At 42.5% G+C, this 15,607-nt stretch overlaps 1 protein-coding gene across 2 annotated transcripts in view; it reads right to left on the bottom strand.

Moving 5' to 3' along the window:
* aass (aminoadipate-semialdehyde synthase) overlaps positions 1-15,607 on the bottom strand; it is a 70,925-nt gene that overhangs the window by 16,773 nt on the left and 38,545 nt on the right. For both annotated transcript variants that reach the window (XM_075469292.1, XM_075469291.1), the window contains exons 15-20: positions 13,834-13,963; positions 13,383-13,493; positions 7,966-8,074; positions 7,588-7,728; positions 7,300-7,467; positions 3,866-3,961 (exon numbers count right to left, since the gene is read on the bottom strand). In XM_075469292.1, the coding sequence (XP_075325407.1) occupies positions 3,866-3,961; positions 7,300-7,467; positions 7,588-7,728; positions 7,966-8,074; positions 13,383-13,493; positions 13,834-13,963 (755 nt within the window). The remainder of the gene's footprint in view (positions 1-3,865; positions 3,962-7,299; positions 7,468-7,587; positions 7,729-7,965; positions 8,075-13,382; positions 13,494-13,833; positions 13,964-15,607) is intronic.

Here is a 15,607-nt window from a genome sequence, read left to right as displayed (position 1 = left end):
TCGACTAGTAGTAGATCAACCCTCATCTTACATTGAAGCTCCCAGATCAAGGAAGTGACGTCGACGCAGCTTTAGCAGCAGAGAAGCTATTAGGCTTGTGTTGATAATAATAAACTCCTGGACTATGTACAAACTTCAAAATGCATCGTTTTGTGAGTACAGATCATATTTGTACTACTGTAGAAGTTTGGTGTCATGGCATGTGATTTTAGTGTGGTAATTTTGGAGATACTTCCAGGTTCCATTAGCGCTTGTACTAAGCTATTCGGGATAACTCAGTAACTCAGCTGATGTTCAGCCAAGATCGAAAAAACTTCGGATGGGCTACTTGGCTGGATGTCACGGTTCAAATGACCCTAGGGTGAATCTACTCCGAACTATCACTTTAAAGGCCTACAGAAAGGTGATTTTTCGCACAAAACTGAAATAGCAGATCAATTCCTTATATACCATGGAATTTTTTTATGATTTTAAAATAATTTTAGGCCCCTGGATAGTCCTGATTAGGCCCAATAAACTATCACCACAGAGCAGAGAGACCCGCGGTCTTGTGTCTGTGTCTCCCTGTCCGCCTGCCTCCTCTCTGGTGAAATCAGCCGGAGCCATCCCGCCGTGTTCAGCTCCCTGCGGTGCGGACGCTCAGGGGGAATCCACCTGGCGGAGAGCGGACACACTCTCCGCCAGGTGGAGAGTGGAAATCTCGGCAGAGCGATCATCAAGAGCCCCGATGTGGACACACGTCGGGGCTCTTGATGATCTGCCGGCTGATTTCAGGGCAACCATCCCGCGGTGTGTCCGCTCTCCGCCAGGTGGATTCCCCCTGAGCGTCCGCACCGCAGGGAGCTGAACACGGCGGGATGGCTCCGGCTGATTTCACCAGAGAGGAGGCAGATGGACAGGGAGACACAGAAACAAGACCGCGGGTCTCTGCTTCCTCTGTCCCCGGTGGTGTGAGCTGCTGGTGCTGAGGGCAACACACGCACTTCGTACATCTACTTGCAATAAAAACTGCACTGAACCCAACGTTTTATTGCCTTCACCACTCAACAAGCATACTAATAGCGGCAGCCAGGAAAATCCATGGCACCTGTGACGTCACACGGAAGCCCCGCCCCCAGTCTGGAATTCCAGGAAGGATTTCCAAGCGGCAAATTCAAAATCGCAAATTTCATGCGTTTATGAAATGCTTTGGTGTAGAGTCCAATGATCATTATTGTTCCTCTGTGTATGTATTATCATTATGTATTGGGTGTAGTGTCAGCTTTCTGTAGGCCTTTAAGAGTAACCTGGCCAAGTTTGAAGTCTGTAGCATTAAATCTGTAGGACGAGTTCGATCATATGCAAGGCGTGAAATCGGGCAAAAATGGCACGAAAACGCACCTTCCATCCAAAATGGCCGCCTTCCTGTGGATGTTGGACCATGGCGGCATGAGACTTTTTTGTGCATCTGGGCATGATGAATGAGTGTACTGAATTTTGTCGTCCCACGCTAAACTAAGCCCAATGCGGGGACCATTTTTAAGCATCGTAGGGGGCGCTACTGAGTCAATGAGCGACTCCCAAAAATATAAAGTTTAGATTCTTTCATGTCGTCGACTGGCAGGTGAAGCTTTCAAGAGTTTTCGAGTACCTTTTGCAAAGAATAATAATAAGAACTCCTACAGATACAATAGGGTCGTTGCAGTTTCACTGCTCGGTTATCTTAAAAACTTTTCTTTTATTTTCTTTCTGAATTTCAAGTTCAAAATCTGACTTTCAGTTTCAAAACATATTTTTCTAATTGCAAACATATTTTCTCTCAGGTATAAGCGTTGCAATTTTAGGATCATGACAACTGTACATCATTCAAGTAACTGAAAAAAATGACCTGTGCAGTGAATTTGGCCATATATACATGTTCAATGATCTCCCCAGAGAAAATTAGAAGTAGCAAAATATCTTGAACGTTCCATACTAGCGTCTTACGTACTTGATCACACTCCTGTGGATGTATACTGGAACAAGAATGGTGGGCTAGTTAAATGGCATAGTTGAGTTATAACTGTAGCTCGACTACTGTCCATTTAACTGTATTGACTATGTTTAGTTTGAGATCTACGGAATACGTCAGCACTGTGAATCCCTTTTCATTGCAAAAGGATAAAAGGTGACATACATTTGCAGTAAATCTATTAGTGACAGAAAGCCTTCGCTAAATGAAACTTTGATGCTCTTGGCTGAAATAAGACTTGTGGAACTTCTGTAGTCACCAGCTTCTGGTAGATGAGCCATGAAAAATGATCAGGCTAAGGCCCTGTTTACACGATAGGAAGACGCAGATATTTTCCTGCGGTTTGGCCTCTCATTTACACCAAAACTCCGTTTTTAATCACAGAAAACGGTTATTTCTAAAACCTCCGGCCAAAGTGGAGATTTCTGATAACACCGGTTATGTGTTGCTGTATCAACTGGGAGAAACGGCGTTTTTGGTTCTTAAACGTCACATTATGCGCCACAAAATGCTTAACGTCATGCAAGCGCCTTATGTTTACAGTTTGTTTGGCTACTGATCAGGATTATCATGGATGATGTAAACATACTGACTCCCAAGTCACGTAAAACTACGTTTTTACTGCCCATGCGTTGGCTCCCACATGGTAAAAATACGTTTTAACGTTTTTTTTATGGATTCTGAATCTATACATTCTAATGCACATTCTGTGTGATTTTTGTAATTATGTGATGAACAGAACTGACATAGATGGCAGTCAAAAACTGGTGTCATCATCTGGACATTTTGATCATTACGCCAATGGCTTTGCGTCAACTCAAGAACAATTTTGATAACGCTGCATTGATTGTTGTGCATTTCCGCATTTTGTCCAATCGCACGTGTTGGTTTCCAGAGGGTGGCGGTAAAGTAACATAAACAAACAACAAGAAGGAGAAGAAGACACGCGACAAGTCTAAGGAGGCGGTCTTATGAACAGGTTAGCTTTGCAACATGCGACACGACGCAAATCCTCTGACCCGGATATGTGAGTATCTAAAGTGCGACAGGCTGAAAGAGCGCACGTTTCACAAAAGCCCCGATATCTCAGTTTGTTGTTGATTTTGGTGGATACCCGCCTTGGTTTAGCTAAGGATAGCTCGCTAATGGCGGCACCTAGAGACACGCAGTTTTGACCCACAAAGAGTTTAAAGTCTCAGCTTTCAAACGAGCCATAACATGTTTCAGTGGCCCTATCACATAATATGCTGTGACTGTACAAAAAACGTCAAAAAAATGGTTTAGAACGCTGGGATTCTACGACATAATTCTGTAAAAACCGCCGGTATTCAATGTGTTAAAGTTCTACTAATTTTTACGTTTGTGCAAACGATTCTGGCCTTATTGCATTTGCCACCCCAAACCTGCTCGCTCAGTTCAAAATAGAGGAGCACCACTCTTCCGTGGCCGCTCCTGCGTCCAGTATCCACTGACTGTCTATATTTCCCTCTTATTGCCTTCAGTTTTCTTGTGATATTTGCTCGCGTTATCTCCTCCTTCACATGAGGAAAGTCCTCAATTCTGAGGATTTTTATTGGCTTGCATGGCTTTATTCCTTTCCCTACACTGCCGCCAATAGGTTTGGCATAGTTATTATGGCGCTTGACGGCGTATTTATGCGGGTTGATGTAAATGACAAGTATTTTGAAAACGATGTTGTGTGCACGATGTTATTATTGAAAACGGAGGGGGGGAAATATTTGTTTCTCTAAATACCCGGCTAAGGATTAAATGTGGCCTCAATGACACGGAGCAGGAAGAAGCAGGGTGCATTGCTCAGAGACTTCTCTTAAAGTATTAAAGCAGTTTGTAAAAATCCTAAGCAGAGCTTCTTACCCAGGAGATGGGAAGTGAAGTGGGCTGGAGGATGGGACTGGGCTCAGTGTTGATCAGACCAAGTTTAACTAAACCAGTCATGGCCCTTGAGAATCCCTGTTGGACAGAACAAATGAGAGTCAATAGTGAAAGCAAGAAACAAAACATTCAGCCATCCGTTGTCCATGGTGGATATTTCTATTTGGGGGTCATAGGAAGCTGAAGCCCCTGGACGTGTTGACAGTGCATCAGAGCATGAACAAACACACACACACACACAAACCCAAACCTATGATTCTGAAATGATCCAATAAAGTAAAAAGTTATTGTTCTGTTGGAGAACACCAAAGCACTTCAAGAAAATCCTTGCAGGTTAGATAAATATATTTATATATAACACTGCTCAAAAAAATAAAGGGAACACCTAAACAACACAATGTAACTCCAAGTCAATCCCACTTCTGTGAAATCAACCAGTCCAGTTAGGAAGCAGCACTGATTGTGAATCCGTTCCACCTGCTGTTGTGCAAATGGAACAGACAACAGGTGGAAATGAGAGGCAATTAGCAAGACCTCCCCTATAAAGGAGTGGTTCTGCAGGTGGTGACCACAGAGCATTTCTCTGTTTTCATCCTTTCTGGCTGATGTTTTGGTCACTTTTGCATTTTGTCAGTGCTCTCACCCCCAGAGGTAGCATGAGGCAGTGTCTACAACCCACAGAAGGTGCTCAGGTAATGCAGCTCATCCAGGATGGCACATCAATGTGAGCTGTGGCAAGGTTTGCTGTGTCTCTCAGCACAGTGTCCAGAGCATGGAGGAGATACCAGGAGACAGGCCGGTACACCAGGAGACGTGGAGGGGGCCGTAGGAGGGCAACAACCCAGCAGCAGGACCTCCTTCTTTGTGCAAGGAGGAACAGGAGGAGCACTGCCAGAGCCCTGCAAAATGACCTCCAGCAGGCCACTAATATGCATGTTTCTGCTCAAACTGTCAGAAACAGACTCCATGAGAGTGGTATGAGGGCCCGACGTCCAAAAGTGGGGCTTGTGCTTACAGCCCAACACCGTGCAGGGCGATTGGCAGAAAACACCAAGTTTGTCAGATTCGCCATTGACGCCGTGGAGAATGTTCTGCTGCCTGCAACATCCTCCAGCATGACCGGTTTGGCGGTGGGTCAGTAAGGGTGTGGGGAGGCATTTCTTCGTACTGCCATTAGGTACCGGGATGAGATCCTCAGACCCATTGTGAGACTATATGCTGGTGCAGTGGTCCCTGGGTTCCTTCTGATGCATGACAATGCTCGGCCTCATGTGGCTGAGGTGTGTCAGCAGCTCCTGCATGATGAAGGCATTGATGCTATGGACCGGCCCGCCCGTTCCTCAGACCTGAATCCAATCGAGCTCATCTGGGACATCGTGTCTTGTTCCATCCACCAACGTCACGTTGCACCACAGACTGTCCAGGAGCTGACAGATGCTTTAATCCAGGTCTGGGAGGAGATCCCTCAGGAGAACATCCGCCGCCTCATCAGGAGCATGCCCGGCGTTGTAGGGAGGTCATACAGGCCCGTGGAGGCCACACACACTACTGAGCCTCATGTTGACTTGTCTTGAGGAATTTCCACTGAAGTTGGATCAGCCTGTGATGTGATTTTCCACTTTTATTTTGAGTAGGATTCCAAATCCAGACCTCCATGGGATAATAATTCTGATTTACATTGATCTTTTTTGTTATTTTGTTCTCAACACATTCCAATATGTAATGAATAACGATTTTCAACTGGAATATTTTACTCATTGAGATCTAGGAAATGTTATTTTAGTGTTCACTTTAGTGTTCAGTGTATTTAAAAAGATTTGCATGGTATGAATTGGAAAAATTTGGAATTAAATAACGGGAACTGATTGGATTAATATTGCATTACAATGAATTGGATTGAATTTTTCAACAAATGTCATCTGTAACATTTGTTGATTTGATGCTACATAAATTTAATTGAAGTCCAGCAGCCTGAAATTGTACACTAAGCAGAAGGAGGAAGATCAGGGGCTTGTGAGAGTCAGAGCCATTATTCAGGATGAAACAACAGAAATATATCAGGAAGATGGCCCCCAGTGATGAACTGCTACATAAGTAGAGGAGGAACCACCATGGAAGGATAAGCCTCTGCATGACATGACAGCTTGAAGAAGTGGCTGATATCGAGAAGCCCTATTCTGGTCTGGGCTGGTCTGAAAGACATTACGGAGGCGCTAATCATGGCAGCTCTAAAACAGGCCCTTAGGACAAGAGCAATGGAGGCCAGAGTCTACTACACCTGACAGGTCCCCAGGTGCAGGCTGTGCAAAGAGGCCTCTGAGACAGTCCAGCACATAGTAGTGGGGCGTAAGATGCAGGCAGATCCAGCATTCATGGAACATCATAAACAAGTTGCTGTGTTCAGTATACAGGAACATCTGCGCCAAGTGTGGGTTGGAAGTAGGGCTGAACGATATGGACAAAATTTCATATCTCGATATTCATGCCAGATATCTCGATATCGATACGATATGACTACGAGTTCGGTGAAAACCAAGCATTTTTCAGAAAAATAAAAACATCATAAAACAAAAGAGTGCAGTTTCATTGATTAATTTTCGCCAAGCACGACCTGCACAACACCTCGCTCTGGTCGACATCATCCTTTCTAAATCCAAAATACCTCCAAATAATGGAGGATGATTTATGTTTTGGCACAAAATTAGATTCTGCACTGCCACCGGCCGAATTATCTTCCGCGCTCATGTCACTTTTCTTTTGTTTCTTTCGTTTTGATTTCGCCGTGAATTCCCCGTGAATGTGTGTGGCTGTGTGCGTCTCAGTCTACTTCTCCCTCACTCCCACCCTCCTATGTTTGTCATTGGTTGGCTTCAGCTGTCGATCCACAGCAAGCATGAAATAAGCTTTGTGGTTGGCTGGCGGTGGGGTGCGTTCAAGCGCAATCTTAAAAGTAATGTTTATGGTGACTGCCGGAGCTGTATAAGCAGGGCGAGCGCGGGGGAAATATATCGTTTATATCGTTGCTTTTTCGAAATTACTTTCTTGAATGATCATATCTCGATATAGATACGATAACGATATATCGTTCAGCCCTAGTTGGAAGTCCCAAAGTCGAAGTGTGAGATACTACCAAAGGTAGTGTGGAATGACAGACCTAAGATTAGGAACATTAGGAATCCCAGGCCTTTTACAGGACCCGAGCTTGCTACAGCCCAAAAGAAGGACGGTGTGGATAGATACATATACACATACACACACACACACACACACACACACACACACACACACACACACACACACACACTCACATATATCTAGATATAGATATCTCAGAGATATCTAGTCCTCTTTCACACATACTAATTAATTGTAAGGCTTGTTGATTCGTGTGTTTGTATGTTAAATTTGCATTGTACCTTGAAGCGCAGGGTTCCTCTGATGAGTGTGTGTGCAGTCTGAATGCCGTATGGCTCAGCGTACTTTGTGCTATCACGGTTTGGAAATCCCTCCAGACTGAAACCTGGGAGAAAATCCATTGATGTGGAAGAATCCATCAAAGACCCACCTGCTGGGATGCTTACCACCTAAAACACACAAAAACACACCTGGGTTTTTTTCTCCTGAAAAAAAGCATTACAATAACAGGCCCTCAAATAATAGAATAAATGCATATTTATCATTTATAATCTTTGAGGTTTCTTTACCTCGTTGTTTTTGAGGAAAGTGGCAGGGCTGATGGTGTTGAGGAGGACGCCATATGGACTCCAGCTGAACTTGTAGCGAAGAGGATTGTCTGAACACTCAGGAGCAGGAAGTCCACCACAGAATGAGCTGTAAGACTCCACCTAAACCACATAATTTTTTTGTTACAATGAGTAAGTAAGACAAAGTAAGTAAGTCATGCAAAATGGATGTGGTGCAAAATGCAATATACATTTTTTTTTTACATCTGAACCTCTGTGAATGTAGCAGTCAAGAACATATGTCATTTGTAATGGATTTTTGGCTGTCATGGAAAAAAACCTCTAAGTATGAAGACTTTATTTCTCTCTCTCACAAACACACAGCATGTGCTGACTCACAGTACAGCCGTCAGCTTTAGCCTGGTCAATACAGTCCATGGCCAGCATGTGATCGATGCCAGGGTCCAGTCCCATCTCATTCACGATGGTGATGCCTGCCTCCTCCGCACTGGCACCCAACACACACACACACACACACACACACACACACACAGGTATTGTGTCACTGAGCACATCAAAACTCTTATCTACTCTATGCCAGTAATTTGCATAGACAAATTTCTTGATATTTTAAAATTTCCTTACTTATAGAATAGAATAGAAAAATACTTTATTCACCCCCCCCAGTGGGGGAAATTCAAAATTAGTCAAGTAGCTCAAATTTTTTTCTTTTTAAAAACAATATTTACAATGATTGTATATTAGAACAATAACAACAATAATAATAAATGAAAACATAAATAAATGTGAGAAGAACATGTCAGCAGTCACTGTTAAAAAGCCTTCTGGCTGTGGGAACAAAGGACCTCCTGAACCTCTCAGTCCTGCAGCCTCTCACTGCAGCTGCTCCTCTGTCCTGCCAGGATGCTGTGGAGAGGATGTTTATTATTCTCCAAAAGAGAATACAATTTCCTCCTCATCCGTTGCTCCACCACATCACTGAGAGGGTCCAGCCTTCTGCCTACAACAGAACCAGCCTTTTTCACCCGTTTGTCCAGGCTCCTACAGTTTGTAGTGCAACTCCCCCAGCAGACAACAGCATATAACAGTGCACTCTCTAGTGAGTGTGGTAAAATATGCACATGATGTCACTGCAGACATTGAAGGACCTGGGCCGTCTCAGGAAGAAGAGACGGCTCTGAACAGTCTCCATCTCTATTAGGTATATTCATCAGGTTTGATTTACCCTGAATTATACATTTTATTTTTCCATTTCAAATTTGAATCTGTTCTCTTGCTTCACGTGTCAGAATCTTAATATGCATCTACAGTGGCACGGGGGAGGATGTGGAATTAGAAATTAGCCAGTGAAGACTCAATAAGGAACATAAGAAGACAGCTGCTGATGCATTTAAGATGCTACTTGATTGCAGCTATACTTTACAATTCTGTGCAAGATACTAAATTACAGTTTCTATTTATCATTATCAGGATATTCTAGAATGTGCTGCACTAGTGACAGCATGTTAACTCCAATCATATTGGGTTTTTGTATCTTTTATCTAGTTAAGATTTACTACAACATTTTTTTTTCCTGCAAAAACACTTATTTTTTGGATATTCTTTAATGTTGGTTTGGAAGCTGTGTTGCTTGAATTATTTGCACTGGGGGACATTTTTTAACAACTGTTATGACTAACTATGCCAAAAGAGTTCTGAATGAGCTTTCAACATACCGAATGCCCAGAATGGGACCCTAAATTCCCAACCAGTTGTGAATAGAATAGAAAATACTTTCTTCGTGGTTGGCTAGAGGGCATGATCAAGATGGAGAGAAAAGTATGAGTGTATATCAATACAACAGAATTCCGAGTGAAGCTGCTTCCAAAAACACTTTTTCTTGTGTAAAATGTGTCATAAATCATTCAGGAGATGATCCCTGGTCAGTGAGTCTCAGGGACTGTTTTGAGTGCATGGACTGGAGTGTGCTGCTGGAACCGCAGATTAACAACATGGATGTGGATATTGACAACATGGTAGACATCATCACAGTACATTAACTTCTGCAGGGACACAGTGGTTCCAGTAGGGACTGTTCGCTACTTTCCCAAAAATAAATCCTGGATCACCAGTAACATCAAGGAGCCCCTTTATCGGAAAAAGCGGGCATTCAGGCAGGAGGATAAAGAGAGACTCAGGTGTGTGCAGTGGTAACTGAAAAGGGCCGAAAGCAGGCAAAGATGGACTATAAAAGGAAAGTGGAGAGTAAGCTGCAGCAAAATAACACCAAAGAGGTGTGGTGGGGAATGAGGAACATCACTGGCTACCCAAAGAAGAACAGCCAGGTCATGGCAAGTAATGAGAACAAGGCCAATGAATTCAACCTGTTTTAGAACAGGTTTAATGGAATGGCCTATGCCTGCCCTGTGTTAACATCTGTCCTCCCTTCCACCACGTCAGCCGCTGCTTCTGCTCCACTGACTCCTGTATTTAATAGCCCCACCACCGCAACTTCAGATGCTGCTCCTGCTCCATTGTCCACTCACCTGCTTGCATGCTTCTCAGCTGACAAGGTGAGGGCGGAGAGCTCAGAAGACTGCGTCCAGGGAAAGCAGCAAGCCCACACAGTGTGTATCCAAGACATCTGAAGGGCTGTGTAGCCCAGCTAGGTGAGCCCCTCCAGCATTAGTCTAAGACAGTGGTTCCCTAACTGTGTGCCGTGAGGCAAGTCCAGGGAGATTTTGTGATAACCATATGTTATTATTGCAATATACAACTACACAAAAATAAATATTTTTTAATTTACTATATCAGTGCTTTGTATGTACTCATTTCATAATACAGAGGCAAACTCTATACATAAAAACAATTATTTAAAAAAAAATCCTCATAGAACCCCATATTTCGCTGTTAACGCAGTTGCGCAGATGGGAATTATGAGACTGTGACACATCAAAGGCGGAAGGACAACATTAAAACAGAGAAAGGGGGAAATGGAGCGCTTTCTGGTGTGGAGCAAACCACCAACCACCAGTACAGAGACTGCCGACAACCCACCACCGAAAGAATAGAGGAAAAAACTGTCAGCTGACAGTATCATGAAAGTTACCTGTCTTATGGCTTCAGTTGGACCGGGGATGTCAACAATCCTCAGCCCGAGTGCGTCCTGTCAGGAGAAGTTAGCTAATGCTAACTTAACTGCTAGTTAGCTAATGCTTCTACATCTTACTACCTAAGCATCTCCCACCACGCGATTGAGCAACTTCTTCCTTTCCCCACTACCTACCTGTGTGAGTTGGCGTTCTCTGCTCTGGTTACATGAAGAACAACGGGAAGTCACAGCTTTTGTTGAACAGGACTTGCGAGTGGCCCTCTGCTCAGTGCCACCGAGGATTAAAGAAATCTGTGCGCCCCGACAGGCACATGTATCTCACTAATTTGTAAGTAGGCAAAATATTTACAATAGCACATGTTTCACTGATTGCTGAAATGTTGCATTTCTAATTTGTAGTTTAGGACCATGGACAATGCAGCTCCCTTGCATTGACAGTTCTCTGTGCTGAATTTCTGCTGAGTTTCCTTTGCTTCCTTTTTAATTTTGTGACCTGTCTGGTTTAAATGAGAGTGTTGCTGCTTTGATGAAGCCTAATTTGATAAAGTTTCAAATTCATTTTTTAAATATTTGGTTTATAAATATTTCATGAGTAATATAGTTGTCTTTGTCACATTCTATTTGGCATTAGTAAATAATTATGCACATTTACAAATATTTTACATTATATGAGTGATAACATGTGTTATAAGGGCTATTTTGCACAATATGCCTTGAGATTTTTACTTGTCCTTTGGTGTGCCTTGGACACAAAAAGTTTGGGAACCACTGGTCTAAGACATAGCAAGGGTCCCAGTGCAGTGGAAAACATTCCATCTTGTATCGGTGCCCAAAGTAAAGCGACCAGTTGAGTTAAACAATTATCGCCGGGGGCCTTAACATCCCATATTATGAAGACCCTGGAGCATCTCGTCCATCACCTCATGATGGACAAGAGGTCACTCATGCACTGGATCCCATCCAGTTTTACCTACCAGGAGCATATCAGAGTGGAGGATGCAATTCTTTACATGCTGCACAGAACCTATGATTAACTGGAGGAGCCGGGATGCTGTGTGAGAATCTTGTTTTTTTTATTTCTCAAGTGCTTTTATTAAAATCAAGCCCCTCATACTGAGAGGCAGGTTGTAGGGGGTGGGGGTTGATCCCTTGAGGGACTGCTTTAACACCATTACTGTTCACGCTGTACACAACAGGCTTTAAATACAACTCAAGATCCTGCCACATGTAAAAATACTCTTTTGATACAGCTATTGTGGGATGTATCAGGCATGGTCAGGAACAGGAATACAGGTATCTTTGTGAAGGCTTTCAGGTACTGGTGTGGTGCGAGCTGTGTCCACCTGAATCAGACTAAAACCAAGGAGATGGTGGTGGAATTCAGAAAATGGCAGGCCACCCCATCTGCCAGTCATAATGCAAAGGTAGGGCAAAGGCAGGACAACGACGTGGTGCATTTCAACAAATATGTGTTAGGGGCTGCAGCCTGATGGACAAAAACACCAGTCAGCTGGACAAGCTGGTGAAAAAAGCCAGCTCGGTATTTGTCTGGACTGGCTTAAAACTGTGGTGGAGAGGGTCACACTGAACAAACTGAAAGTTTTAACGGACAACGGTGCACACCCTCTTAACAGCCTTGTGGCTAGACAGAGGAGCTGTTGTGGCAGGTGGCTACTCTCACTGCACTGCAGATCTGAGCGGTTCAGGAGGTGTTTTGTCCCCACTGCAATGGGGAGACTTTTCAATGCCCTCTAAAGCCTTATTTATCATGTTTTTTTTTTATCATGTTTTAATTGTATTTTATCACATTATTTCATCCATTTGTATTATTTTATCCATATTGTTATTTCATTATTGTACTTACTTATGACTTTGTTATGACTGGAGGAATGATTGTTTTCTTTATGATTTGCCAGATATTTGAATTTCCCCAAGGGGACGAATAAAGGATTTATCCATCTGGAATTTGACGCAGACAAATGAGATGATTTGGATATGTGACTACAGATAACTTATTAAGGACTGAAATGGCCATAATCTAAAATAAAAACAAAAATATTTAAATAGATTGATAAATAATTAAAAAATAAATGCTATTAGGATTAAGCAAAAAATTGCAATTTGCGCAATAAGTATCAAAAGTGAAATTTAACTATACCTGCAAACACTATTTGCATTCATGTCAGTACCCTTACCTATCAACTTTGAAATTAATTTTTTTTCATAAATACATTAAATAATTGATCATTTATTTGTTTATATATATTTTTTCATTTAATCCCTGCATTTATTTGTCAGTTGTTTCGTTCTTTGTATTTTTCCTTTAACCCTTAACTTAGTTGTGAATTTTTCTTAAACTTTATCATGCATTTTTTAATCAAATCATTGTACATGTATTTATATTTAGAGATATATTTATTTCTATTCTATTCCCCCCTAAAATGTGTAATGGAAAGCCTGTTTCCCTAGCCGTAGCCATAGCCATAGACGGTGAAAGCTAACAGTGTTAACAGGTGCAGTTTAGTTTTACCACTTTTTGTTGTAACTCTATAAAAACAACTACAGTGACTTACAGAACATTCTTAAAACTGAAAAGAATAATGCAAAATTCTATCCAACAGAAGATGCTATACAATTTATCAACATGACAATTAAACTTTAATAAATCCTGTTAAATCTAAAATGTTGTGTAATTGGTCATCACCTGCTCTGGAGTTCTTTCATGGCGGGACTCAGGTAGCTGGCAGTCACCATGTTTACCTTTCTTTTAATGCAGTGTTTGGCGATGAGTGGGTGGAATGAGTAAGGCAGCATGCTGAGGAGCAGAGAAAAGAGATAATCTTCAAAACTGCCCTCTGAATTAATCTAAAGTTGACAGAAGATGTTTTGGGCATGTTTTTGACAATAAATTGACAACTGAAGAAAACTTTAAAAATAGCAGACAAACAAACTGGCAAGGAAACAACAATATTAATATTATATTCAACAATAAAAGGAAAAAAAAACGTTTCATTAACTTTACCAAATAGTACAATATAATTCTAGCATTTGTTTGAAATAACTCCCCTTCCCTTAAATATTCAAGTTTACATTTAAAAAGAGAAAGGTGATTTGTCCCACATGTTAAACAGTTTCCATTTAAGTGCCTGCTTTACCTGATGACAAGGTCATGGTCTTTGATCAGAGAATCAAGGTGTTTCTCATGGCTGCTGGCATCCAGTGTGACAGGGATGGTGTTGGGATATTTGGCAGCCAGATCCTCTGCCTGCTTCAGTAGCACTGATGCTGAGTGCCAAGACGCCACACCCACCAAAAAGAAACATGCTCAGATATAGGTTGTGTACAGGGTTAAGAGAAAAAAAAAACCTGACCATCTTAGTGTTCCTTACACAATTGTTATTTTCCAATGATGTGCAGTGGAAGCTCAGCATAAAGAATAGAGAAAACTGAAAATGAAGATTGTGTGCGGAGGATATTCATTAATCAAACCTGAGGGGTTTAACCTATGAGGAGGATGGATGAAATCAGGACATGTAATAAAAATAAGCTTTAAGAGTTTCAGCTTCTTGCAGCCATTGTACATGCATACTGTTAGTCTACATCCTTGATTTTAAAGGCTAAAACAACTTATTATATATTGAGCTTTGAAAAAATTTGTTTTGGACACCTTTTTGGGAAATATATCAATCCTATCTGAATATTTTTCTCACTGGTTTGAAGTAGGCTCAGGTGTGTGTGGAAAAAATGACCGTGTCCTGTAGTGTTTTAAGCAATATTGGAAACTAAACACAAAGACAGTAAACTTTGTCATGAATATTTCAATGTTAGTCTGACAAGAACACAATGCAATCTGTTTGTTTTCATAAGTGGAATTGTTGCCTCCTGTAGCTGCTGATGGAAAAAAAATCCACTGCAATAGCAGTTGTCAGCAGTAAAGTCACATTCCAATAAGTACTCACCACTTGCAGGTAAGGGTTAAAATATAAATCTCAAACATTAGAATCTTCCTCCAAATATCGTCATATCTGTGTAATTCGCGTGAGACAGATTGGTTCATTCTGGCACGAGAAAATCATTAAACACTAGCCCATGGCTCTCTTATCATCTAGACGCTTTTTTCATTGTGGCCAGTGTGCAATGGTCAAATTCTTCACACACCAAGTTTTTTATATATCCACACACTGCTTAACTATTAACACTCACATCCACATCACCACCCCAGTCACCCCCCACCCCCCTCTACATAATAGATGATCAGGTGAGGAGTCAACTCAGAAAGATCAAGGCAAGGAAGGCCCCGGGCCCTGACGGCATCTGCCCAAGACTGCTCAAAGACTGTGCAGACCAGCTCTGTGGTGTGGTCATGCACTTGTTCAACCTGAGTATGAGCCTAGGGAAAGTTCCAGCCCTTTGGAATACCTCCTGCGTGGTCCCTGTTCCTTAGGTACCACGCCCCAAGGAGCTAAACCTGTCGTGGCGGTAACTGGAGGACCCACTGGTGGGGGGGTTAGGGAAGCCGTCAAGCTGAAAGCCTTTAGGGTTTGGTTGTCCCAGGGGTCACCTGAAGCAGCTGACAGGTACAGAGCGGCTAAACGGGCTCTTGCAGCTAAAACTCAGGTGTGGAAGGAATGGGAGACAATGGAGAAGGACTTTTGGTCGGCCTCAAGGATGTTCTGGCAAACCATTCGACAACACAGAAAGGGAAACCAGGGACCTTCCCAGATTGTGCTTGGCCTGGGTGTAGAACTACTGACCCAAACTGAGGATACTGTTGAACAGTGGAAGGAGCACTTTGAGGATCTCCTCAATCCGGCTGACATGTCCTCCATTTAGGAGGCAGAATCTGAGGACTTGGGGGAAGACACACCCATCACATTCAGGTCATCAAAAAGGTTCCCAGAGACAAAGCACCAGGTGTGGACAAAGACT

Source organism: Odontesthes bonariensis, chromosome 7 (assembly GCF_027942865.1).
Source record: "Odontesthes bonariensis isolate fOdoBon6 chromosome 7, fOdoBon6.hap1, whole genome shotgun sequence".
In the NCBI taxonomy this organism is placed as follows: Eukaryota; Metazoa; Chordata; class Actinopteri; order Atheriniformes; family Atherinopsidae; genus Odontesthes; species Odontesthes bonariensis.
The sequence above is the reverse complement of the archived record's forward strand: the minus strand, read 5'-3'. Positions and strand labels throughout refer to the sequence as shown.